General features: G+C 37.4%; 1 protein-coding gene across 1 annotated transcript in view; it reads right to left on the reverse strand.

Moving 5' to 3' along the window:
- Positions 1-25,688, reverse strand: part of LOC126253037 (protein RRP5 homolog) — a 172,494-nt gene that overhangs the window by 41,087 nt on the left and 105,719 nt on the right. Inside the window, exons 14-18 of the mRNA XM_049954106.1 lie at positions 24,196-24,397; positions 14,377-14,496; positions 13,848-14,043; positions 4,056-4,752; positions 2,999-3,202 (exon numbers count right to left, since the gene is read on the reverse strand). Of these exons, the coding sequence (XP_049810063.1) occupies positions 2,999-3,202; positions 4,056-4,752; positions 13,848-14,043; positions 14,377-14,496; positions 24,196-24,397 (1,419 nt within the window). The remainder of the gene's footprint in view (positions 1-2,998; positions 3,203-4,055; positions 4,753-13,847; positions 14,044-14,376; positions 14,497-24,195; positions 24,398-25,688) is intronic.

The raw sequence follows: 25,688 nt of genomic DNA on the forward strand, positions 1-25,688 counted from the left end.
AGTTGCACTATTCTCACATGACATACTGAAAGCTTTGTATCAAGGGAATCGGGCAGGTGCAGTATTTCTTGATTTCTGAAAAACATTTGACTGAGTACCGCACTTACACTTATTATCAAAAGTATGACCACATGAGGTATCAAGAGAAATCTGTGACTGGATTGAGGATTTTTTAGTATGGAGAACGCAGCATGTTTTCTTGGATAGAGAGTCACTGTCAGATGTAGAAGTAACTTTGGGTGTACCACTGGGAAGTGTGTTGGGAGCCTTGAGGTTCATGTTTTATATTAATGACCTTGCAGAGAATATTAATAGTAACGTCAGGCTTTTTGCAGATGATGCAGTTATCTGCAATGAAGACCATCTGAAAGAAGCTGCATAAATGTTCAGTAAGATCTTGATAAGACTTCAAAATGGTGCCAAGATTAGCATCTTGCTCTCAGTGTTGAGAAATGTAAAACTATGCACTTAAAAAAAAATTGTATCCTAAGACTATAATATTCACTGAGTCACTGTTGGAATCAGACAACTCATACAAATACCTGGATGGAACGCTTCGTAGGGATATGAAATAGAATGACAACATAGGTTCAGTCATGGGTTAAGCAGGTGGTAGATATTGGTAGAATACTGGGGAAGTGCAATCAGTCTACACAGAAGATTGTTTACAAATCACTCATGCGACCCATCCTAGAATACTGCTCAAGTGTGTGCAACCCATACCAAATAGGACTAGCAGGGGATATTGAATGTATACAGAGAAGAGCAGCAAGAATGGTCACAGATTTGTTGAATCCATGCCAGAGTGTCGCAGATATACGGAAGGAACTGAAGTGGCAGACTCTTGAAGAAGGCATAAACTATCCTGAGAAATTCTGTTACCAAAGTTTCAAGAACCAACTTCACATGGTGACTCTAGGAGCACACTACAACCACCTACAAGCTGCTCGCATAAGAATCATGAGGGTAAGATTAGAATAATTACAGTATGCACAGAGGCACTTAAACACTCATTCTTCCCACACTCCACACATGAATGGAATGAGAAGAAACCCTAATAACAGGTACAATGGGATCTACCCTCTGCTATGCACTTCATGGTAGTTCCCAGAGTGTAGATGTAGATTTGGGAAGGATGTGGAGGAACCTTGGTTTTGTCCTTTTCGAAGAGGCCATCCCAGTGTTTGCATTAAGCAATTTAGGGGAAAAAAATTACATGAAACTGGATGACTGGATAGGGATTTTAACTACCATCCTTCTGCAAACATACTGAGTGAATTCTGTGTTATTTCTAAATGTGTTATATTTCTATGCACAATCTACATTAATTTTGTTTGATGATGAGTTGTGTACCAAGGGTGGTGTATGGAGTACTAGATACAAAAAGAGGGAGTATGACTCCACAGATTTCACCAGTTAATCTCATCTCACATCATAATACAAAATTTTTTGTGAGTATCTCAATCAAGGGTTGCCACCGATGACTGCAATGAAGAAATAAACAGAAAATTTCAATTTTAATTTCAAAGCAATTGCTCTACCAAGACAACTAGCACATTCAGTGAGCACATTATAACATTTTTAAATGAGAAAGTATTGCCAGTTCAAATTATATGTGACTTACCAAAATCATATGATTCTGGTAATCTTATCATTTTATTCACTTCCATGGAATGTGTAGTTTAGCACATGCAAGGTTCAATTGCTATTCAAAAAACAGGATACCCAAAGTAACAAAATTCACTTCAAATAGTTAAAGGGAATACCACAGGACATTAACAGGGAGAAGTTATAATGGAGATTTCACAGTGCTCTCTTATGGATCCACTACTGTCCTTGTTCTAGTATTTTATTTGAAATAGGCAACAAAATTAGTCCTTTTTGTATATAACAATACTGATGTCAAGGTAAATAACAAAGCATCAACATTTTGTTAAAGTTGTTCGGTTTTGCAAAAATGGGTTAGCTTTGCAAATCTCATCCAGTTTTGCACAATCAATACCACCACACTTCTGTTAATGTACTGGAGCAACAAGGAATAATGAAAAAGTTCAAAGTTTTTGGAGTGCATATTGATGAAAACCTAATGTGGAAAACATACAGTACACCTGCTAAAACATTTTAGTTCATTTGCTGTAAGAATAATTAGCAACTTCAGAGACATTGAAATCAGTAATTTAAGACATTTTGCATTTTTTAATTCTTTGGTATCACATGGTACAATATTGTGTGGTAGCTCATTATATAAGCAAAAATGACCGTTATGAATAAATTATTAGAAGGAAGAAGTGATCTTCAATGTACTCTATCGATGGCACAAAAAAGGATGAAATGCACAACTGTAAGACTCAGTCAGTAAATGAAAAGCTCATATCAACTCAAACGTTGTTTGAACACCACACTGTTTAACTCAGTATGGTCCTAATGTAGGTGCTACGTCCTTGATTTCCTCTGACCTTTAAACCAACTTGTGCACCAAGTGGTATGGGATTTAGAGTTTGTGTTTCCAAACCATGCAACACCTTGGCATTCTCCACTTTAAAAATTCACTCCCACAACCCATAAAAGCGATAAAAAATTCTACGACATATTAGGGATCAAATCCCTGGCCTTTGATTTAGCAATTGCCCACTAAGCCATTGAGCCACAGAAATAAAATGCTTGGCAGAGAGCAAAGGCATTTTCAAACACTGAGTAACGCTGTTTATCGTTAACAGTTCCATAATTCTGAAAAATATAAATAAGCAGTCAATTACAAATCTGTAGAGCAACTTCAACATTTGCTGCACTTCTACATTCCAGATCAATATGTTTATCATGAATGTGTTGTCTGGGACAAGTAACTAACTACTGACTGACTAGTTTATCAAGTAGGCTAAAATGAAGGAAAAAGGAATGGACTTAACAGAGGATATTACAGGAAGACTATAACCGAAAACCAGACTACCAGCAGTAATATGTGTGTATAATGACTGGATGTATAAAAACCATGTATTACCTGTAAATGGAATGCCATGTATTTGATCCAGCACATGGAGCTGTTGGGTGAAGCTAGAACAAGACGGTCAAAGTCATCTGCAGACTGTGGTACAAGTTGCGAATCAGCAAGACGTCTTTCTGCTTCTCGTAGTTTCTCCTCTTCCTGACGAGCTAGCTCACGTCGTTCAGCTGCTGACAATTTTTTCCGCTTTTTACTACTAACCTGAACAGCAAAATATTACAGTGGACCAATGGTAATGAGATATTTAGAATATTCAATAACTCTATGATATGATATGATATGATTAATTAGAAGGTAAAACCATCTACTCATTTTTCTTGTCCAGCATGTGCAACATGATGCTGCAGGTTCTGCAAATGTAGTAATTACTTGGAATCAAATAATGGCAACAGTTGCACTTTTATTTTCGATCACCATGTATGGTTTCAGACACCAAGGCCATTTTCAAGTGGTTATAAGTCTACCACGGGAGCAAACAACAGACTCATAATCACTGGAAATTAGTCTTGGCAGTGAAAACCAGTTATGATGATCAAGAACGGAAGTGCAATTGGTGCTGTTCGTTGATTCCAGCCTTCTATTCAGCTCAAAAGATGTGTAGATATAATATGTAAAATTATGCAAAATTAAGAGGCATGCCATCACTAATTTCAGTTTTACAGCTAAAATAATGTGCTTCTTATCTTCCACATATCTTTTCTGCTTGTATTATAATTAATATTATTTAACAATAAAACCTAATTTGTAAATTTCTGCCATCTTATTTTTTCTGTTGTTGATTTCAGGTTAAAAGCATGTCTGAACTTAGAACAGATGCTGCTGCAATCCCTGGAATAATGAATGAAGTGGCTACAGTGCAAGTAACTCATTCCACATTTTCTGCTGAAGTATATAATGTACTAACTTGGCTGAATTAAATCTACATGCATTTGGCTCACCATATGTCCTATACATATTGTTAAGAAAATAAGGAATTTGTAAATAAGCAATTGTGGTTCATCAAGAAAGCAGTACATAAAGCACAATTCTACAGACTTGACGTAGAGTTACTCACTTCTTGGTCATCACCCTCATCACTGGAACTCTCATTCTGTGCCTGAACAATTCTTACAGCTGGTAACATGGATGGATCAGCATTCCAAATAAATGTAGTGCCTGAGCCCAAGGGTTTGACTTCAGTTCCAGTACAATCTGTGTGAAAAGAGGAATCTTTTAATTTCTTCTTTGGGGACAGTGGAAACTCTGGACAACCACTGACTGAGTCTTGAAGATGAGATTCATCAGGATGGCCACACTCACTATCAGTTTCCTCCTTAAAACTGCTGTGAGGCACCTGTAATTTTCTTTTGGGAGGAGAAGTCTCATTGTTTTTCTTAGTAGTGGCTTCCTTCGCCTTACTAGGTGTTGCTATGCTTTTACTTCCATGACTGTCAAGGAGACTACACTGCTGTTCTGTCTCTGAAATTTTCCTCTTTCTGTTTTTTTGCCTTTTGTCAATGTTAATATCGGTGACACCTGCATCAACTCCACTGCTCTCCAATTCCTTTTTGATTCCAACTTCTTCTATCAGAAGCTGTTTCTTCTCAACATCAGACCCTTCCATAATGTCCACTGATACAATTTCAGATTTATTTTCAGTACCAGAATTTTTAGCCACCAGCATGTCATGGTATAACATATTTGTTTTTTTCAGAAGTTGTGGCTTTGTTACATAAGTTTTTGGCAGGGCAATGATGAGATCATTTTCAACACTAGAAAACAAAAATGTATGAAAATACATTTTTTTAAAAACTCAACAAATAACTATGTACAACTAAGAACAATCCAAAATTAGAGACAGCTGAAAAATAGCTAATATAAAAAACTTTCAGTCACCATTAAAAGTTCAATTTCGACACATCTTACAGCAAAAAAGTACCCAACTAAAGTTTTTGACAAAATGAAAACCATTTTATTAAAAATTCCCTCAATTTAATGTCTTTCATCTTTAATAGTAGTGCTGAAATTCAAGAATTTTACTGTACATCATCGCTTTATTTCACAATGAAAGCTGTTCTACTGTAACTGGGTACTGATAAACAAAGAATATTGAAATCTTCACAAACAAGCACTTTTTCACTACAGTCTTGTCAATGAAGACCATAAAAGGGCGAAAAGGAGGGGGAAATTCACGTAGTTATAAATTTTTGTGTAGTGGTAGGGAGGAGTGTCATGCACAACATATTAAAAATTCTCGGCTGTGGGATGAGAACGCTGAGGTGGCAGAGTATTTAAAGGTCACTTTTTTACATTTTTCTTGAGTAACTTGAAAACCGTGCCTCCCAGTATAAAATTAAACTACATTAAGTTTCCCGCATTTCACTGTTTCTCTAGAAGCAATAGTTTCTGCATTGTAGAGGAATGGAAAAAAAACTGCAAATTATTAAAAACAATATTTTACTGGTATAAAATTAATGTTTATTGTTAAACAGAGTGGGTTTAGACCAAATATTAAATGACTGTACCATGCGTACATACTGTAGAGTAGTATTAAGGGATAAATTGTGATCTGGATATGTGACTGTGGCTGTGGGGGGGAGCAGTGGTGGAGGGTAGAAGAGTGAGAGAAGGCAAGTCACCACAATGGGCTCACTTGTGTGTCTGCAAAACGAAGAGGGAGCTAGTGTGTTCCCACTCTCTCTACACCACTAAGTCATAGGAAACAATTACATGCTGTTTCACAACTGTACCAACCCAGCTGCAGCACATCTTGTAAGTCACTGGTGACACAGTGCACAAACACACCTTGGGAGTGATTATTTTCTAAAAAATACATTGTGTGCAGACATTTCTGGGATGCATTTATTTTTCACAAAATGTATTTACACCACACACCACCTTGCGCTGCTTGTAGAGTAATCGATTGTTAGTCATTCTATAAGAATGTTGTTGTTTCCTTGGGGAAAGGTCAGTTCCGCAACATAAGAAATGCTCGCTCTTCACTTTACATGCAAAATAATTGACTGTACCCTCCACAGCATTCTCTGTTCAATTCTCACATGTCAATACACAAAATAACTTCACTGTTTTTAAAATGAGCACACTGCCATTTGAATGTATTGTCATTTATTTAATTACAACCCAGGTTTTGGCCTTTTACGCCATTTTCAATTCAAGTGACTGAGTCACTCAGTCACTTGAAAATGGCATAAAAGGCTGAAACCTGGGTCGTAATCAAATAAACGACAAATCAGTGAAATGGCAGTGTGTTCATTTAAAAATTATAGTATGACTGTTACTCAGCAACATCAAAAACTGTTTACCAACTTCACTGTGCCCATGTTTAAATAGTGGAGAGACTTTCAGTTTATTAAGTGAGAACTGATTTGCTGTGATTAAGAGAGTTCCTATAAACAAGGGCTGAGACATGTTTAATCTGTGAGAATGGTATTGTCAGTGACCTATGCAATGCTAGTGAAAAAGGAATACGTGGCTTGATAAATGGCAGTTATTTGAGAAAAGATGGGATACCTGATAGTGTCAGAAACAGAAGATGCTGTGTTGTTCGTGCATCTTACAGAAAAGCGTGCACTAGAGCTAAGTCAATTAAAAGATTTCTAAGAGAGGCTGTTTCAGAGGGATGGCCTTCAACATCAGCTGGCATCAAACATTTGCAAATCATCTGAATGGAAATTTGATTTTAAAACTAGCTATCTGATTTGTGCAGAAGCTATTGCTGATGAATTTTTGATAAACAGAAGGAAAAAATCCAAATATGTTGGCAAAAGTTTCAAAGTGTTTGATCCTTCAATTACAATCATGTAATTACAGTTTGTGCAGAAGAGAGGAAGGATGAATGGGGAGACATCATCTGAAGATGTATCTCTCTGTTGGGGATATACACGTTGAACATGCAAGATATCACGAGGACTGCTTTAAAGAGTTCTTTGTAGGCTCAGCACCTGAGGATGAAAGCAAAGGAGGAATGGTTAAGCTGTTCAGTAAAATTCCTACACAAAGGAAGACAATATCTGACAACTTCACTAACTCTTCGACACCGGCAGAGAAGGTTGTAAAGCCTGGCGAGAAAATTTTTCTGGAAATTCACCAAGTGCCTGAACATCAGTGAGATCTGAATTAACTCCTGTATGCTCCATTCTTAAAAGCATCAACAAAACCAAATCCAGATCTCACTTCACTGTTGTCAACCACTGGACCCCCACAGAAGCACTCTTTTAGAGTTTATTTACAGGTGTATTAATTTTCTGTTTTATACAAATGCTTTTTAAAAACCATTTCTTGTTACTTGCAGGTGTTTGGTTACTTATTTATAGATACAACAATGGCTCAATAGCCCCCCGCTACAAACCGAGTGGGGATGGAGCTGAGGGGAGGATGGATTGCTCTACCAATGACAACAGAAGACCCAGTAGCACCCAAAGCTATACTCAACAATAACTTTTGCAGATGTTCTACTGGATGTGGGGGCAATGCTGATACTGAAAAATTTGTATTAAATGTTCCATAGCATGTGCCACAGTATGTGTATGAATGGTGCAGCATTACTCAATCTGCAAGATGATGACGATGATGATGCAACTTTTGATTTTGGAAATCTACCCATCCGAGATGTTATTTTATAATTATTAACAATATTATGAAACAGAAAGTTGCCACTCGTCAAGTAGCAGAAAAGCTGAGTCGTGGATAGGCACAACAAAAAGACTTTCACAAATAAAGCTTTCGGCCAGTAATGCCTTCGAAACTTCCTGGCAGATTAAAACTGTGTGCCGGACCGAGGAAAATTCATATCAGCACACACTCCACTGCAGAGTGAGAATCTCATTCTAGTAATGCCTTAGTCAGAAAAAAATACACCGCCAGTTGCCTGAGATGGCAGTCATGCGTGCGTGTGTGTGTCATCATTTTTGATGAAGGCCTTACTGGCTGAAAGCTATATTTGTGACAGTCTTTTAGTTGTGCCTATATGCGGATCAGCACTGCGCTATATGGTGTGTGCCAACTTTCCTTTTCATAATATTGTCACATTCTATCCTGGATTTTCCATTGTTTGATTTATAACTAATAATGTAGATTTTGTTATTTCTTAGTGGGTCCTAAACCAGTTTTATACCATTAAAACACTATTTTTAATAATTTGTGATTTTTCTGCCCTCTGCAATCCACAGATTATTAGTTGCAGAGAAAAAATGAGAAGGCTCTTTTTTTAAGTAAATTTGATGTCGTTTAATTTTTTACCGGGAAACATTTTTAACGGAAGCCGAGTTTTTGCGTTATTCAAGAAAAACATAAAAAAGTGACCTTTGAACCTTTGGCTGCTGGAGGAGCACCATCTGCTTGCTGCGCTGAGGCACCATGGCCTGCAGCATAATCCGGCTACCTGCGCTAAGTGCCTGTCCCTCAGAGCCACCGCCGTGACTGGAGCGGCCTGATCTGTGCTGAATAGTTGTGGACTGATTATGGCTTGTGCAGAGCTAGTGTGAATTTTTGGCAACTTTGAGCTGTAATATCTCGGGCAATAGTTCTTGTAAAGAAATGAAATATGGCCATCATGTACAACTTTGTGCGCTCTCTTAAGAACAACAATGAAAAGAATTTTACGAGCCATATTGAGCCAGAAAATTGTAGGTAAAATCGGCCAGAAAAATACGTGCCTGAAAAAATTTCGAAGTTTGGCTTCCTGCATCTCCTGGACTAATGCTATGACAAACGTGAAACTTGGCATGTACTAACCTAACATCACAAGGTTCTCAAATATAAAGTTTCATTTGAGTAGCACTTTCCAGTACTGAATAAAGTAAGCACAAAATTGAAGATTTTGTAAAAAGTAAAAATGCAGTATTTTTGATCTTATTTTGCTAAAAAACTATGTTCTGTAAAACATTCCAAGCAGTTTAATTGGAATGAAAGTTGGGTGCAAAAATCAGGCCTGTAAACAATGTAACCTTTGGATTCGCATACCTAGTAGAGTGAACACACAATGAAAATGAAATTTAGAGTGCAATAGACTGATAGCACAAAGATGTGGAATAAAAATTTTTATTCCTCTACTATTTTCCAATAATCTACAAATTAGTTGAAAAGATGTCGATTTTTATGAAAAGATGAAAGCAGAGTATATTCGATACTTCTTTTACAAATATCGTTTTCTATTAATGCTTCAAAACCAGTCTCATTCGAACAAACAATTTTAAGCCCCCCACCCTCCCCAGAAAAGTGAGTTTAATTTCTAATGTTGGTGAACAACAGCAGCAAAGAAGCAAGAAAAATTGCACTGAGAACAGAGTTTTTTAACTTTGGCATGTTATTCCTTGTTGATCAAAGGCGTTTGAAATCAGATATGGGAAACAGATTTTATACAAGCAGGTGGAATGTAATTTATATTTGTACTACTAAGTATGTTACGTGTTAATAATTTAAATGTATTGTACACAGATTAATATATGGGTTTTGCTATACTGGTGCAATGTACTTGGCGTAATTACATTTACCACAGTACAGATATTGCATGATCTCAATCACCAAGTACATTTATTTGCCAGCAAACTGCTACATACGAAGAAGTCGTGCACTGTTTGAATAATTTTACACCTGTTGCATCTATTTCCCAAAGTTCTTTTCAATACGAGCTTTGGACCGGCACTGGCAAAGTTAAATATAGATTTATTTATTTATTTTTTACATTTTTTGCCTTTTTTACTAATTCATTCAGAAGTGTCAATAAATTTTCTCAGATTTAATTCCCAATGATTAGTAATGCTCATGTCTCCCCCCGTGAATCACAGAGGATTCTTGTCATTACAGCACCTTCCCCTACCAGCATTTTTCCATTCTGTAGCATATTTTTTTACAATCTCCCTCATGAGAGAGAGGTGAAACTCTGCTAGTGCCATTTTTCGCCCTGTTACCAACCAGTGCAGAGCATTAGCATTTAGAATGCATAAATTCAGAATTTGAAAAAAATATTTCTTGTACCATTTCAGTCTTCGCACTGATCCCACTGAGCTCAGTTCAATGTCACAATAGTCAACTGATCCCCATACTCAAATTGTAATCTAAAATACATTGTGGTTTCTTTAATTTTTTGCCAGTATTTCTGTCAGTCTTCTCTGTTTCAACCATTTGTGTTGTGTGACTTGTGGTCAATATGCACACCTCTCTCTTGTCGCACCATTTGATAGCAAGGATCTTGTCAGTGAACTTTACTCAGTTTCTCCTCGTCTTAATTTCTTCTGCAGTTTTGGCATGTTGCATCTATTCTTACGAACAGTGCCACATGCAGCTGTTCCATCGTTTTGAAGCCAGAGGAACAGGTCCGGGCTGGGGCACCAATTATCGACATATAGAATATGATCCTGTTCCAAATACGATCCCATAAGAGTTGCCACTGCATCGTCACTTTTCCCTAAATTGTGGAACCAAATTTCTGTTGTTGTACCTGTATATACAATAAAATCCAAAATATACCCACTGTGACGGTCATGTAATACAAATATCTTTCTTCCGAATCTACTTTGCTTGGTTGCAATAAATTGCTTAAAAGATGATTGTCCTTTGAACAGCATGAGATTTTCATCTATACAAAGCTTGTCGTGTGGACAAAATTAATTACGAAATGTCTTACGAACTTTGCCAACAATCGTCCTAATTTTAAATACACTGTTGCCTCCAGTACTTGCAAAGTTATCACTGAAGTGTAGCATTCTCAGAAGTACACAAAAACGGTCTCGGGACATAATTTTGCTGAAAACTGGTACGTTCAAAAGTGTATCATCTCTGGACCAATAACCAGTTAATTTTAACTTCTTCACTTGCACTATTAGAAAGCAAATAACAACAAAACAATATATTTCCTCAAATCCAGTGTCTTTCCACTTTGACAGTAGAGAATTCACAGATTCTGTAGGATTTTCTGTGGTGTAAACGTAAAAGCGATTTATTTTGTCTGCAATAAATTGCAACAGTTCTTCAGACATAAATATCACAAAAAATGAAAGAATGTTTGGGTCAGTATCCAGCTGACATTTGTGTCCTGAACTTGAGTCATGAAAGTAGCAGCTTAGCAGTTGGAAATCGTTTTTTTTCCAAGTCAAACATGTCACTTAAGCACACTCTTTTTTGAACCGTTTCACTGTCACTTTCTGATTCCTCAGATTCAGAGGAACTGCTTACTGTAATTCTTGCTCTCCCCTCTGATGTAAAGGACTGAGGACTACAGCTCTGAGATTCTGTTGAAGACTCATCACCACTAGCAAACTCAGATAATTCACACTCACTGTTGCTCCTAGTGAACATATCCAGGATCTCTTTATCTCTGCAACCACGACGACGTGACATTTCTCCCATAGAAAACATGAAAACTGACAAAAACACGGGAAGCAAAGTCAATTCTGCAAAGAAGAAACATAGCAACAAACATATACACACTCTCAAACTATACAGTCAGACCACTAAAGAGCTACTGGAAGAGCAGGGTGGAAAGACAGCTCTGCACGTTTATGTGTCCATTGCACTCAGGTAGCTGTGACTCTGCGAGCCCAAACTCGTCCCTAGCAGTGAAAAGGCCGGTGACACAGTACACATCAACACATCCTTAGCGTTGTAGGGAAGACTCAACTGCTGTGCCAGGGGAATAGCGAGACATGATGAGTTAACACATCCACAGCAGTCAAAAGGGTTAAATGCCACACCACCCCAAATCTCACCTCTCACAGATTGGGATTTTCAGTACGTTGATCATGACAATCTTCCCTACCATGGCACAAATATTTGCGACTACACAAATTTTCCCCCCTAAAGTTCCTTCATTGACTTGACTACCACAGGAAACATTTACGATTACCTATAATGAATATGAATCATCCCATTCTAAATACAACACAATAAAATATAATATTTTTTGAACATCTCTGACTACTTTTATTTCATAATCAGAAACAGAGTTACTTATTGTTTCACTTTAGATGGTTTCTTAACTACCATTTAATTACAGTGCTAGCCCAAAAAGAATTACTAATCACTTAAGATATAACAGAACTTATTCAGCACCCAGTGAACCAAAACAATATTCATAACTGTGTTAGGATCCACAAGACATTGCCTTGCTATGTAGGTGAATTCTTGGAATAAGCTTACACATTGGGAAAAGTAGTCTGATAGCTACTATAAGTAGTTTCTAAAATACATCCATGTTGTGGGTACCAGCAGCTAATAGGACATGGAACCAAATATTCTAGCATTAACACAGGTTCAAAAACAATTTACTGCCACTAATCAGAGGGTTCACAGTTCCCTTTAAGCATATAAATGTGTGTCATCGGTAGTATGCACGTGACAGGACACACTATCAATATGTTCCAAAATGCTGTACAAAAAGCAGGATTTTTCCGAGGCTCATACCTCGAGTTCTATTGGTGACAGAAAGGCAGTTTCACGTGTTTTTGGTAGCCCTTGGGCTAGGGACCATTGGATGTGATCTATGGGGTGCCTTAAGGAGTTATGGAGGCACCATTTAGTTCATGGGCAGTTCCTCAGAAAATCCAAAAAAGGTGTTTATCACCATTTTTTTGCCACCAGTAGCTGATATCTAAATAACTAACTGCAGCAAATTGCTCAAATTTTAAAGGTACATTTCTATCTCTAGGCATTTATCTAGAAGTTCCATCTTCCAATTTCCAAAAAATCTTTACCCATTATTGAGGAACACCCCAAAAACATGGTTTTGAGGGACCAAAACCAAGCTGCAGATTCCAAGATGGCTATGCACAGCAATCCTGATCTTGAACAATATTGAAAATTAGTTGTGTTATTTGAATTTAACATAAGTAAACTATCAAAATTTTACTCAGCTGTCAAGTTCTTTTCATACAAGTGGCATTACTTACTGCAGCAGGGAAAAGAAGAGAACCAGTGTAAAAATGCTCCTATTGAAGCACAAAAAAGGCGACTTTGCTTCTCTATAAAAGACATTGAAAAGTGGAGCACCAGCTCCTATGCTCCTCATCGGCACCTTCAAATTTTTTCCCAAAAATTTTGGCATAGTAACATGTTCACATTCTTTTTTGCTAAGAGATAAGATGACAGTAGCAGTGGGAAAGAGATGGAAAAGTAATAAAAACTGGAATACAGTAGACAGCGGTTGTGGTATAGAAAGAGAGGAGACAATGGTAGTGTGAGAGAAAGAGAGAGACAATGTGGCAGAGGAATATCGTTGGCAGTGACAGAACAGTGCTAAGAAAGAGTTAAGGAACAGTGTTAGTGGGAGAGGAATAAAGAGAAGGAGAAATTGAAGCCAGTGACAATGAGAGGCAGAGTCTATGGCAATGATAATGTAGTAGGACTGAATGAAGGAGACTGTGGCTACGAGAGAGGAGACAGGGACAGTTATAAAGATTTAAAGAAATAATGATAATGAGTTGGGCTGAGTGAATGAGTGAGTGAGAATGGGCAAGTGGGAGCACATGAGTGCGAGCGACTTACGACGATGGACTAGTGGGCGTGAGTGAGTTACAGTTAAGGGAACTTGTGTGTTTTAAGGGAACTTATGCAAATGTGTTTGCATGCCAAAATTTTTGGGAAAATTTTTATAGGTGTTGAGGAAGATAGAATGAGGCAGCCAGTACCCCACTATTCAGACTCTTTTAAAAAGGAGCAAATTTGCTTTTTGTGCTTCAGTAGGAGAATTTTTTACTGGTTTGCAGTATGTTCCAGTTTCACATCAGTTATTTGTTAACTCCTCCCAGCAAAGAAATAAAAGCCATAAAGTAGCACATGGCACCCAGCAATAACATAATACATAGTATCATAACATATAACCACTTCAGTAAAAGTTCTTAAAAATACTTACAGTTGCAGGACAACTTTTGACACTTTCCCCAGGCTAAAGAGAAGTGTAAAAGGAAGTATATCATTGATATGTCGTCTGGTGGGGACTGATGCAAGATTGTACAAGCCAACTCCACGCAAGCTCACAATGACACATTCTGGTTTCACTAATAATGTCTCAGCACGTACACTGAGTCCAGCCTCTAACTCTGAAAGATCTAAAGGCCCAATTATCTGATTATAATTCCAAAGAACACTTCTTATATACTTAACATAATGTATATATTCTATTGCAGGAATATCAGAAAAACATGAACTGTACATAATATTCAGAGTATGTAATTAACTTTTAAAAAAATGCAATTTTGTGTTCACATTGTATTACTAATAGCAGATTTTAAGAACATTTTTGAGCTCTACTATTTGCATACAAAGTTGCACAGGGAAATATAAAATTACAGCATTTGCAAAAATCAACAGAAATAATACATGAGAAGGAATGGATTTAGAAGATAAAGAACCATACAAACAGTGATCAATAGACAGCTTACCTTGGTTGGTGCCAATCCTATCTAGCACATCAGGGCGAAGAGTTACATCAACACAATTGTGCCCAACATCAACCATGATAACTTTACCTGTTACTTTTGCACCAACTTCTATTTTGATATCTGCAAAAAAAAGAAATATATATGAAGTAAAAATATTTAAAGTTCCACACAATATAATGCATTAAAAACAGTTTTCTCGAAACCATACTGCATTGGTGCAGAATGTACTTCATTTAAATACAAGTGCCAACATTTTAAGGTTTAGGGATGGATGTACACAACACACTTCCACTGTTTCAGGTCTGGACAATAATTATCACTCCAACTGAACTGCAAATCATTATATACAATAAAAGTAAGTGTACAGATAAAAAACTACTCACCAAGTGGAGGCAGAACACACAACTAAAAGGTATTACGTATGCACACTTTCGGAGTCAGTGGCTCCTTCTTCTGGCAGAAGGGTTGAAGGGGAAGGAAGAGGGCTGAAGGAAAAGGACTGGTGAGGTTTAGGAAAAAGGGGAGAGTCCGGAAAAGTCATGCTCAACCCTGGGTCAGAGGTGACTTACCAGACTGGATGAGAAAGAAAGACTGATTGTTGGGGACTGCATCGAATGGGATTTGAAAAACTGAGAGCTTAGACGTGGAAGATAGGGTAATACACAAGACATAGATTACTGCTAAAACATTGTGTACAAGTTAATAAGAGCAAAAAGCTAAGTGCACTATATGTGATAGAGATGGGAGGCAAAAAAATAGATAGGTTATAAAATGAAAGATGTAGGAAACTATAAAATGGAGTGAAGAAAGGAATACAGTAGACCCCTATTTTATGTTATTGTGGGGCCTAGACTTAAAAACCATAAAACTGAGGAAAATGCAGAATTGAGGAAAAAGTTAAAACCACCAAAATACAAACAAAAACATATGCAAATGGCATATATGATTAAAAACAATAATCCTCACCAATTTTATAAAATCTGTATAAGTGAAGGAAATTAAACGTACAATACCATGTTTATATAATAATTTGTGGCAATGAATTTCATCAGTTCTTTAAAAAAAAAAAAAAAAAAAAAAAAAAAAAAAAAAAAAAAAAAAAAAAAAAAAAAAAAAAAACATTGAAATTGGTATCTGGTTACAAGGTAACCGAGTTATTTTCCAACATGCTACGACCACAAATAACTGCGCTATTTTCCAACATGCTATGACCACAAATTATATGTCGAAACATGCATTCTTGAGACACGTTTTGTTTGTGTTTACCCAGAAAAAGTGAAAATTTATGAACATGGCCAATTAAACCAAAAACTGTGAAGTACAGTGATATGCATTGGAAACTGATATGTGGTGGTGTGTGTTTTCCTTCCGCAGCCAATGGCAGTTTAATTGGGTCGAGTAGATTTCAAGCCGCATACACACTGAGCTGGAAACACGTTTTCGAAACCTGTTTCCGACTACCTGATGTGGATGCCATTTGGAAATATCTTTCGAAACATGGAAACACCTATCCATACCGGTGTCAGTATAGATCAAAGAAAACAATGTTTCAGGCCAGCTACCCCATATCACCACTGCACAAGTGTGTGTTTATGCGTCACATTGTGTCATCTGTTGTATAGAGTTGTTATGTGTTTTGTTTTCTCTTGCTCTATAAGTTTTTCACACAAAAAAAAAATCAAAAAATAAATAAATTTGCAGTGGACAACGCATCAGACTGCTGAGTTGTTATTGTTGTACCAGCCCGATGGCTGTTTGTTGAATATATGAAGCAAGCAGCACAAGAACAACAATAAAACAATACACACTGCAGGAAACTGCTGTCATGCTTGGTAGACTACTGAGAAAGACTGCATAGAAAACAAAATAAGTTTGTTTGTCATAGCTTGCTTCAAAATGTGGAATAAATAGTCAAGGCTCTGGAATAAATCTCCCGTTGACAAAAAACGAAGACTAACAGCATTTCTGGTTGTAATTGCTTTCCTGAAATTTCTATGTCTTTCCAAGAAATGGTGATGCCATAAATTCAAAATTGTTAGATGATACTCTAGTACAATTATGGGAACTACAGCTGACTTCCATATTCAGTTCCCGTATGTAGCAAATTTTTCCCACCAGTTGTTCTACATTATGTTTTCGCTCACCAAGGATGAGAACTGTATGCAAAGCAACAAATCTATTTCTTACAACAACTAATCCGATTTTACCAACCATAACCAACCACTATACAAACTCTCAATCAAAATAATATCATAGTTTTAAAACCAATTACAAAATTCTTTGATAAACACAACCTTATTCTGTAAAATTACGAAACACTGAGAGATGCTTATTGCCTTCATGTCACAAGTAATGATAAAGAAACAATAAAAGAATGGCAACATCTTTCACAGTGTTTGTGTGAACCTTCGAGTATTAATGATGCAGCAGCACATGTTACATTTCCTTGTCTCTGGACACGATGTGGCAGACAATATGAAAACAATGCAACATATGGCATTGCAGACGATGTGAATACACTGAGAAATGTTTACTATCAGGGTGGACAGAAACAGAGACAAGAAACAAAGTTAAACAGATGTGATACACTGCAGGAAATAATGTTTCTAACAGAAAGATGTTTCCAGTGGCAGTGTGGATGCAGCTTCACACTTTTTGCAGTTGTGACGTCCCTAGTGGGCTTTTGACTATCAACTTTTGCAAGCACTTGTGAAGGACCCCTGTGTGAAATGTGTGCATTTCGATTATTCATTTCCTTAGTAGTTGTGACATATTTGTGCAGTATGTCATTTCAAAACAACGGCGGATTGAAAATACATCACAAATATGTCACACTTATCATTTAATGCCAATTAATAAAGCATCAATAATGTCAGGCCTCAAAAGAGTTTATGATAACTATGCACAATATTGAATTCAGATGCAAAACCTGTAGCACAAATAGATAGCATCATGTTAGCTGATTAAGAGGTTACAGGTTTACAGGTTCACAACTTGCTGAGTGCCACGCCCCCCCCCCCCCCCCCCAACTTAGTGTTGTTATTGTGCTCATTATGATTGTAATAAAACATGTTCTGCAATGTTCAATGTTGTTAAACATTTCTGTCTGGTTAGAGAATACAGGATGAAATAAATATTTGCCTGTTTATTTCCAAATGTGTGGCAATTCCCGAGTGTGTGGTTCAACAGAAATCTAAGAGGACAGCTTACATTCCTGCAAGTTAAACAAGCAGCAATAAAATTCACTCTTTTCCTTCTCACAAACACTTCGCTGTTTATTTCTGAATGTGTGCCGATTTCTGAGTGTGTGGTTAGGCAGGAACCTAATAGGATAGCTAAATCTGAAAGTGAAATGATGAGCAATAACATTCATACTCTTCCCTGTCATGAACATTTCGTAAGCTGCACAACACAAACATATTCCTCTAACATATTCCTCTACAGAGTTCTTGTTGCAACTGAGATTCCCCCGTCATTAACACATACATAAACATCAACTTGATGCTATAGCAACCGACAAGTCAAGAGCCTTGTTCCTGGTCACCTTCACGTCACCACCGAGTTATGATTACATCAGTTCTTGCAAAAAGTACTGTGAAATATACTTGATGCATCATCATTCCGCAGTGAAGTTAAACACTGCATGCTGTGTTGGCAACACTGATAGTGGATTACGTCAGCATTTCCTCTCTCACTTTTCCCCTCTCTGCAACGGCCTAAAATATTCCCTTAACTCTGTCATCACCCACAGTATGAACTGTCTGTCTTTAGTGCCACTTAAAACTCATTTAATCACACCAAATATCAATAGAAAGAAAATGGGATGAAGTCAAGCAGACGTCTAGTAAGAACATAGACTTGAGTAAATCTTAATAGAAAGAAACATAAAAACAGGGAATTTTTAACACTGACCTTAAGGTTTTGCAGAGGGGCTACAAATTTATGGTGCAGAATTGCGAAAAACATAAAACCGGAGAATGTAAAATTGAAGTTTCACTGAAGTTGCTGTGAAAAACTGCTGATACTGAACCAGGAAGGCAGAGACTGGATCAGGGTGGTCCTTTCCTATACCAACCTTTTCATGGGTCACTAGGAGTAGGCTTTCCTGAGATCCATAAGCGTACAGCCAATGATCTGGTTCAGATACATTGATGACATTTTTGCCGTATGGAGACTCATGGTGGGGCTGACCTATTAACTCCTGGAATCTCTAAATATACTCTCCTAATTAAATTTCACATGATCCTATTCCGAATCCCATGCCACTTTCCTTGATGTTGATCTCATCCTCACCAAATGCCAGCTACACACTCCTGTTCACATTAAATTTACTAACAACAGTACTTACCTTTTGACAATTGCCATCCTTTCCATGTGAAACATTCTCTCTCATATAGCCTGGGAATTTGAGGCAAACTTATTTGTTCAAATGCAGACTCTCCACAGCAACACACTACCATTCTCACATCAGCCTTCACTGGACATAATTACACAATAAGCCTAGTTCAAAACAGGTTTCCTGGGCCATCACATCTAATCCTGGTACTGCTGATCTCTCCAAAAAAAAAATAACTTAGGAGTAATTTGTCACTCAATCTTATCATGGTCTTGAATCAGCTACTTTGACAAGGCCATGGCTTCCTAAAATCATCCCCGAAATAAAGTCCATTCTGTCTGAGATTTTGCTCACCAAACCTAGAACAGCTTTTCGTTGTCCTCCCAACCTCCACAGTATCTTATGAAACCTTACTCCTCCTGCATCCATCCCCTACCCTGTCGCTCATACCCCTGTGACCATCCCCACTGCAAAACTTGCCCTTTGACCCTCCTACCACCACTTATACCAGCCCTGTAACTGGCAAAACATAGACTATCAAATGGGGAGCCACCTGTGAAATGATACATTATATATCAGATATTATGTAAACGCTGTTTGGCCTTTTACATCAGCAAGACTACCACCAAGTTGTTAATTATGATTAATGGGCATAGGCAGAGGGTGTATACTGGCAACGCACAATATCCTGTTGCAGAGCGTGCCCTACAACATGACAGTCATGACCTTGGCGTCTGTTTCACCACATGTGAAATCTGGATTCTTCCCCTAGGCACCAGTTTCTCAGAACTCCGCAGGTGGTAACTGACACTAAAACACGTCGTTGGTTCTCGCCACCCACCAGACATTAACTTACATTAACTTCTTCAGTCCCACCATTTCTTCATAGTAGCTATTCCGTTCTTCAATCCGTTTTATAGTTTTCTACATTTTTCATTTCCTTATCTGTCAATTTTTTGCCCTCCCACCTTTATCACATACACTGAACTTTGTTTTTCATTCTTTTCAACTGATGCACAATGTTTTAGTAGTAATCTCTATCTTCCGTATTAACCTACCTTCGACCCTTAAGCTCTCAAGTTTTCAAATCTCGTCCGATGCAGTCCCCAACAATCAGTCTTTCCTTCTCATCCCATCTGGTAAAGCTCCTCTGACCCTGGGTTCAAAGTAACTTTTCCACACACTAAATCTTTTTCTAAACCTCACCAGTCCTTTTCCTCCACCCCTCTTCCTTCCCTTTCAACCCTTCTGCAAAGAGAAAGAGCCACTGACTCCAAAAGCTTGCATACGTAATACCTTTGATATGTGTGTTCCCTGCCGCCACTTGACGAGAAGATTTTTTATCTACCTAATTACATTATATTTTCAAAAATTAATTATTTTTGTCAATAAATGTATGTGTTGTTTGTCCATGTACGCTGCTATAATTCCACAATTCACCCCTGGAGCCCTATCAGGGTTATACAATATGGTTTTGGTTTGGAACTGCATGGTTTGTGTTCGAAGATATGGCTGTTAAAAGAGAGCATCACAGTAGACTCCTTATGTGAAATCAGTGAAACAGCTTAGAATCAAATGTCAGAGAACTCCCTCTAGAATATTCATGATTGTTGTAGAATAATCCAAAATGTTATAGAATCATCCAGAAGGTTCAAGAATCTTCTATAATGTTCCAGATTATTAGGATAGATACAAAATCTACTCACCGAGCGCTGGCAGAACACACACATAATAGACAGTTGTAATTGGCAGGTTTTCGGAGTGAGTGGTTCCTTCTTCAGGCAGAAGGGTTGAAGGGGAAGGAAGAGGGGTGAAGAAAAGGACTAGAGAAGTCTGGTGGTTGATTTTGGGAAAGTCACCCAGAACCGCGGGTCATGGGTAGACGCGGGTAGGGGTATACTTACTGTATGGATGAGAAGGAAAGACTGATTGTTGGGGACTGCATCGTATGATATTCACCAGATGCACCATCTGGATTCTTCTCCCAGACACCAGTTTCTCACAATTCCACAGGTGAGAACTAGCACTACAACACGTCCTTGGTTCTTACCATCCATCTGGCCTTAATTTATGTTAACTCAGGCATGATGTTTAAGCAGTAATACCTGTCTGCATTTTACCCTGTCTTCCACCTTTAAGCCCTCACATTTTCAAATCTCGTCCGATGCAGTCCCCAACAATCCGTCTTTCCTTCTCATCCCGTATGTTAAGTTCCATGATGTTTAATAATGGTCTCAAATGTTCTGTTATCCTCTTGTGGCAAGGATATATTCCAACTTAGAAGGGTGTGTGAGGATACTTTTGGAAATCAACTAGAGCAAATCAAGAAAAAGAGAAAGTGTGATAGAAAGTGAAATAATTCTAAGCAAAAGTGAATTGTTTATGTTAATATTAGTGTGTTAAGTATGTTAACACTTAAAGAAGGCCAACATATGAAAGAAGAGGAGCTCTTGCCAGTGGTGAATTGAAAAGAAGGAAGCACAAAGAAAAATGAGGAAAAGAAACAGATGAGGAGCAAGATGCACATTTACCTTAACAACAGAAGAGAATGAATAAAGAGAGAGGAAACTTAACAGTTGAAAACAAAATGGAAGTAGAGACACACAGCAGGCAGGCAGAGAAACTGCTGAAGAAACCATGTAACAAAATTAATTAAGCAGTGTTGCAGTCAGTGAACTCTGTGAAAGACAATAGAGTGACATTTGTGAAAAACAGTTAAAAAGTAGATATTACTGTTTGGCAGGTGAAACATTCCTTTATGATACTGTTAAGACTACAACACACACAAACTTGTCACTGGCATAACAGATCATGTGTGTCAGTTCTGCACTGCCAAGAAATTCAATATAGAATGCGCTGCATGAATAGAAAAATTTGATTAGCATCATTGGAAGTGCCTCCACCAGAATAATTACATTACATGACTAGATAAACTCCAGAATCAAAGCATTTTCCACAAAATATTTCAGTTTACAATGCTCACTTTCAAATGACATCATTTGGTGATACTTCAGTGAGCAGTGAATAAAATCAATTCAAGCCTGTGTTTTCCATTAAAAGGCAAGTTTATTATTGAGTGGGATCGTTGCTACTTTTATCAAACATTGTCGATTGAATGAACTTCAGACTCTCAAGTCAATAAATTTGCCGCTGTAATGATGACAGTCTGCGGAAACACATCTTTCTCACAATGCACTTCAATATCCATTAATTTTTGTAAGAGGAGAAATGATTTCCATTTCAATTCGAAAAAAGTAATCCAAAATACAAGTGTAGGAATGAACAGAAAAGTAACATAGATGGAATTTTACATGTATCGTATAATGATCAGAGACGACAAGGGATACAATCACATACCATATTTCCATCATTTATTTTGTGTTATAACATGTCAATTCTATGGAATAACATGTTCCATTTCTAACCACTTAGGCTGTCGAAAGATGTTCATGAAAACCTGAAATGATGTTTAGGCAGCTGCTAAGTGTGGAATATCCCACTGTGCCTGCTCTGGTTTGCCATATATACAGATTTGGCATAAAATGTGTCACCTCAGAACATCGACAAAGTGTGACAGTGAGTGAGTGTCTCCACTTGATTAGGAGGCCTGCCTATGCTTTGGTGTCACAGTCTTGTGGTGCCTTGGAAGTCACAGAGCAAAGGGTGCAGACAACAATGTCAACACAAGAACAGTTGAAGGTTATAGACGGGAACTGTTATTCTGTAATGTCAAATGAATACAGCATACATGTTATGATCTACTGTGAGCTACAAATTATGAGCCATTATTTATCAGCCACAACTATAAACAAAATTGTACAGTGGAAAAATGCTATTATAATTCAGAAGAGTTATTGTAAAAGTGACTGTCATTTTAGTACCTTGAATATCACCTCACTCTCATCACCTGTCAACTGCAGAAGGTGAAAAAGTGACAGCACTGTATAGCCAGTCCACTACAGCAAGTAACTTCAAGAATGGTGACCGCAAGATACTTGTAAGGAAAAGGTGGCACCCATATCAGCAGGGAAATAGATCGTGCTTGTCTTAGAAAATACCGAAAACCACTTCAATTTCAAGTTTTTAGCTGATACATACACAAAAGCAGAGAGAGAACAAATTATATTCATGCAACAGAACCAAAAGAAACTGTGTGCATATGAGTATATTACTTTCAGAGATAGAATCACAAGTGGCAGCAACATTGCCAACATTGGAATACTAACGATTTTGTCAGAAACTTATATAGGAAGCCCATATGAAATGCAAAAGCTAACATTTTAAAAAAGCTTAGAAACAAGCCTGGGACAATTGATGGAAATAAAGGGGAGACAAATTGTATTAACAAAATTTAACAGAAACAGAAATTTACCACATTGTCAAACCTTCCACAATGTCCAGTACCAAAGTTTAATTTGCATGACATACATTCTACAGACTCTCCATTACCAGTGACAGTAGGAAAATGGCTTTTCATATTTTTGTTAAAATTACACTTTCATTGTGGCATAATGAAACAGTGATGTACAGATTCAAAACTAGCATGTATCCACTATAACATCTTCAGACAGCTTACCACAACAGAAAAGGAAATTCTTACTGTCTAAGCCACCAATGCTTTCTAAAAATGTATTGATTCCAAGACATAAGCTTTTCGCTCTCACAGAACTCTTCTTATATTTGAACTCAAAATATGTTCAAGAATTCTGCAGCGTATCAATGTTAAGGATATTGGTCTGTAATTTTGCGGGTCCATTCTTCTACCCTTCTTATATACCTGTTTTATACCTGTGTTTTTTTGTTGCTTCAAGTGTGTCAAAGAGCACACTACTAAAGCTGTAATCAAACGTTATGGGATTGTTTTTTTCTACCCAGATATATTTCTATATTTAGAGCAAGTTGCCTTTCCACACACTAGCTAGAAATATTGTCTAAGTCATATTGTATCCTACAACACTCACTCAACCACAACAGCTTCCTGTACACCAAAATGTTATCAGCAAACAGCAACAGACTTCTGCTCAGCCCATCCGTCAGATCACTGATGTACATAGAGAATAACAGTGGTCCTATCACACTTCCCTGGTGCACTTCAGACAATACCCTTGTCTCTGATGAACACTCATTCAGTTGCACACTTTCCGGAGTTGCTACTGTTGTTAAATGTAACATACTGAAATCTCACAAATTCATCGTGCTATGGCAACTAGCTACCCCAAAAGCTTTCCAAAGTCACACTTAACATCTAACACTATTGCCAAATAGGTACCCCTTGACAGATTAAAAATACCTCTGAATGCTAGTTGGAATATGATATGTCAAACTAAACTCAAATCCACAATTTCAATAATAACTAAGCAGCAGTTTTATGTTTTTCAAACATAAAAAATTATTCATATTAATGACAGTTAATTCACTAAATTACAACTATTTCACCTCCCCTTCAGCTACACAAAATTAAAATGCTTTCTGCATCACATTACCTGGATTATAATGATGAGATTCAACAACAGCTCGAACACCAGACGTAAGTTGCAAAACAGCACCCAAGCTTGAAACTGATGAGACACAACCTTCAACAACCATACCAGGTTTTAGATGTGCTAGTGGCTCATTCTTCTCACTCAGATGGTGTAATATTCGCTGCTTGTCATGCAAATAGCTAGCCAATAACAGCACACCGTCCTTAAAAGTAGACAAAACCTAATTAACTGCTGCACAATTACGTCCACAATGATGGTAAGGCAATCAGCTGCATCATGAGACAATAATACAAGAAAGGACAAGCATGCAAAGTTAAAAATTAATATTTTGACATCTGTTGCAGACACTATCCTCAGCAATGCAATTTTTATGAAGAATGAAATGCCTGCCCTACTTATAATAATATTCTCAATTTATCTTTTTCTTCTTGCTTTTTTACTAGTGTAGTGCTGTTTTTTCTTGCCCACATCTGTCTCTGTTTCAACAGTTATAAGGACATAAAGAGGTTCTTTACAACCGTCAAAGTTTGTTGGTAAATGTTATTCTTACAGCTGTTTATTTTTAGTCGAGGAGTGTAGGTAAGATATTTTCTTGTGACAGAGACAAGTGTCACTGTACAAGGGCCACTAAAGATGTCACAATCTTTTACTAACACAGCAACTGCAACTGCAGTGTTTGTGACATCACTGGTATTGATGAATACTATTAGTGAACTTATGAATTTCAAATTTTGGCACTTTTACCAAATTTTCAAAAAGTTATACAAAATGTGTCAGTAGTCATATTTCAGCTGAATGAAGAAATCTAGGCAGTTATAAAGCATAGCACACAGAGAGCACAATATTGCTTTAAATGAGATAGTTGTTTGAAAACAGCTTTTTTCACATGAATTAATGATTGTGTACAGGATGTCTGATAAGTCTCTCCCTATTTTTTAAAAGTTTTAATTTATTTATTTACGAACCAATTTTCTTAGAACTACTTTTGTTGAATCAGCACTCCTCGGTGTTGGCTTCAACACCATTTTTCTTTTGTTTCAGCTGGAAAATGCCGCCTCTGTTGAGTTTGGAAGAACGGGCCAAAATGGCAGCTCGTTATGAGGTCTGGGGATCTGTGGTGCGAGTACAAAGTTGGTGGAGCGCTGAATGAGGGAGCCATGCAATGCTAGATGCAAAAACAGTTAAAAATTACCATTCCAAATTACTAACGACATGGAGTGTTGCCGATGCAATAAGATAAGAAAGATCAACTTCAGGGACACCAGAGTTCATGAAATGTTCACAAGGAGCCCTAAGAAATCGCTGCATCAAGAATCTCCTGAAAGTGGTCTTTCACGTTATGTAGTTGCAATGGTTCTTAAGAAGGATATCACTTTTACACTGTGGAAGCCATATTATGTGCAGCAATTGTTTCCTGATGACTGTGACAGAAGAATGGAATTTGGAAAAAAATTCTTGTGTTGGAATGATGATTGGCCTGAATTTTTTGAGAA

The sequence above is a fragment of the Schistocerca nitens genome, chromosome 4 (assembly GCF_023898315.1).
Source record: "Schistocerca nitens isolate TAMUIC-IGC-003100 chromosome 4, iqSchNite1.1, whole genome shotgun sequence".
NCBI lineage: Eukaryota > Metazoa > Arthropoda > Insecta > Orthoptera > Acrididae > Schistocerca > Schistocerca nitens.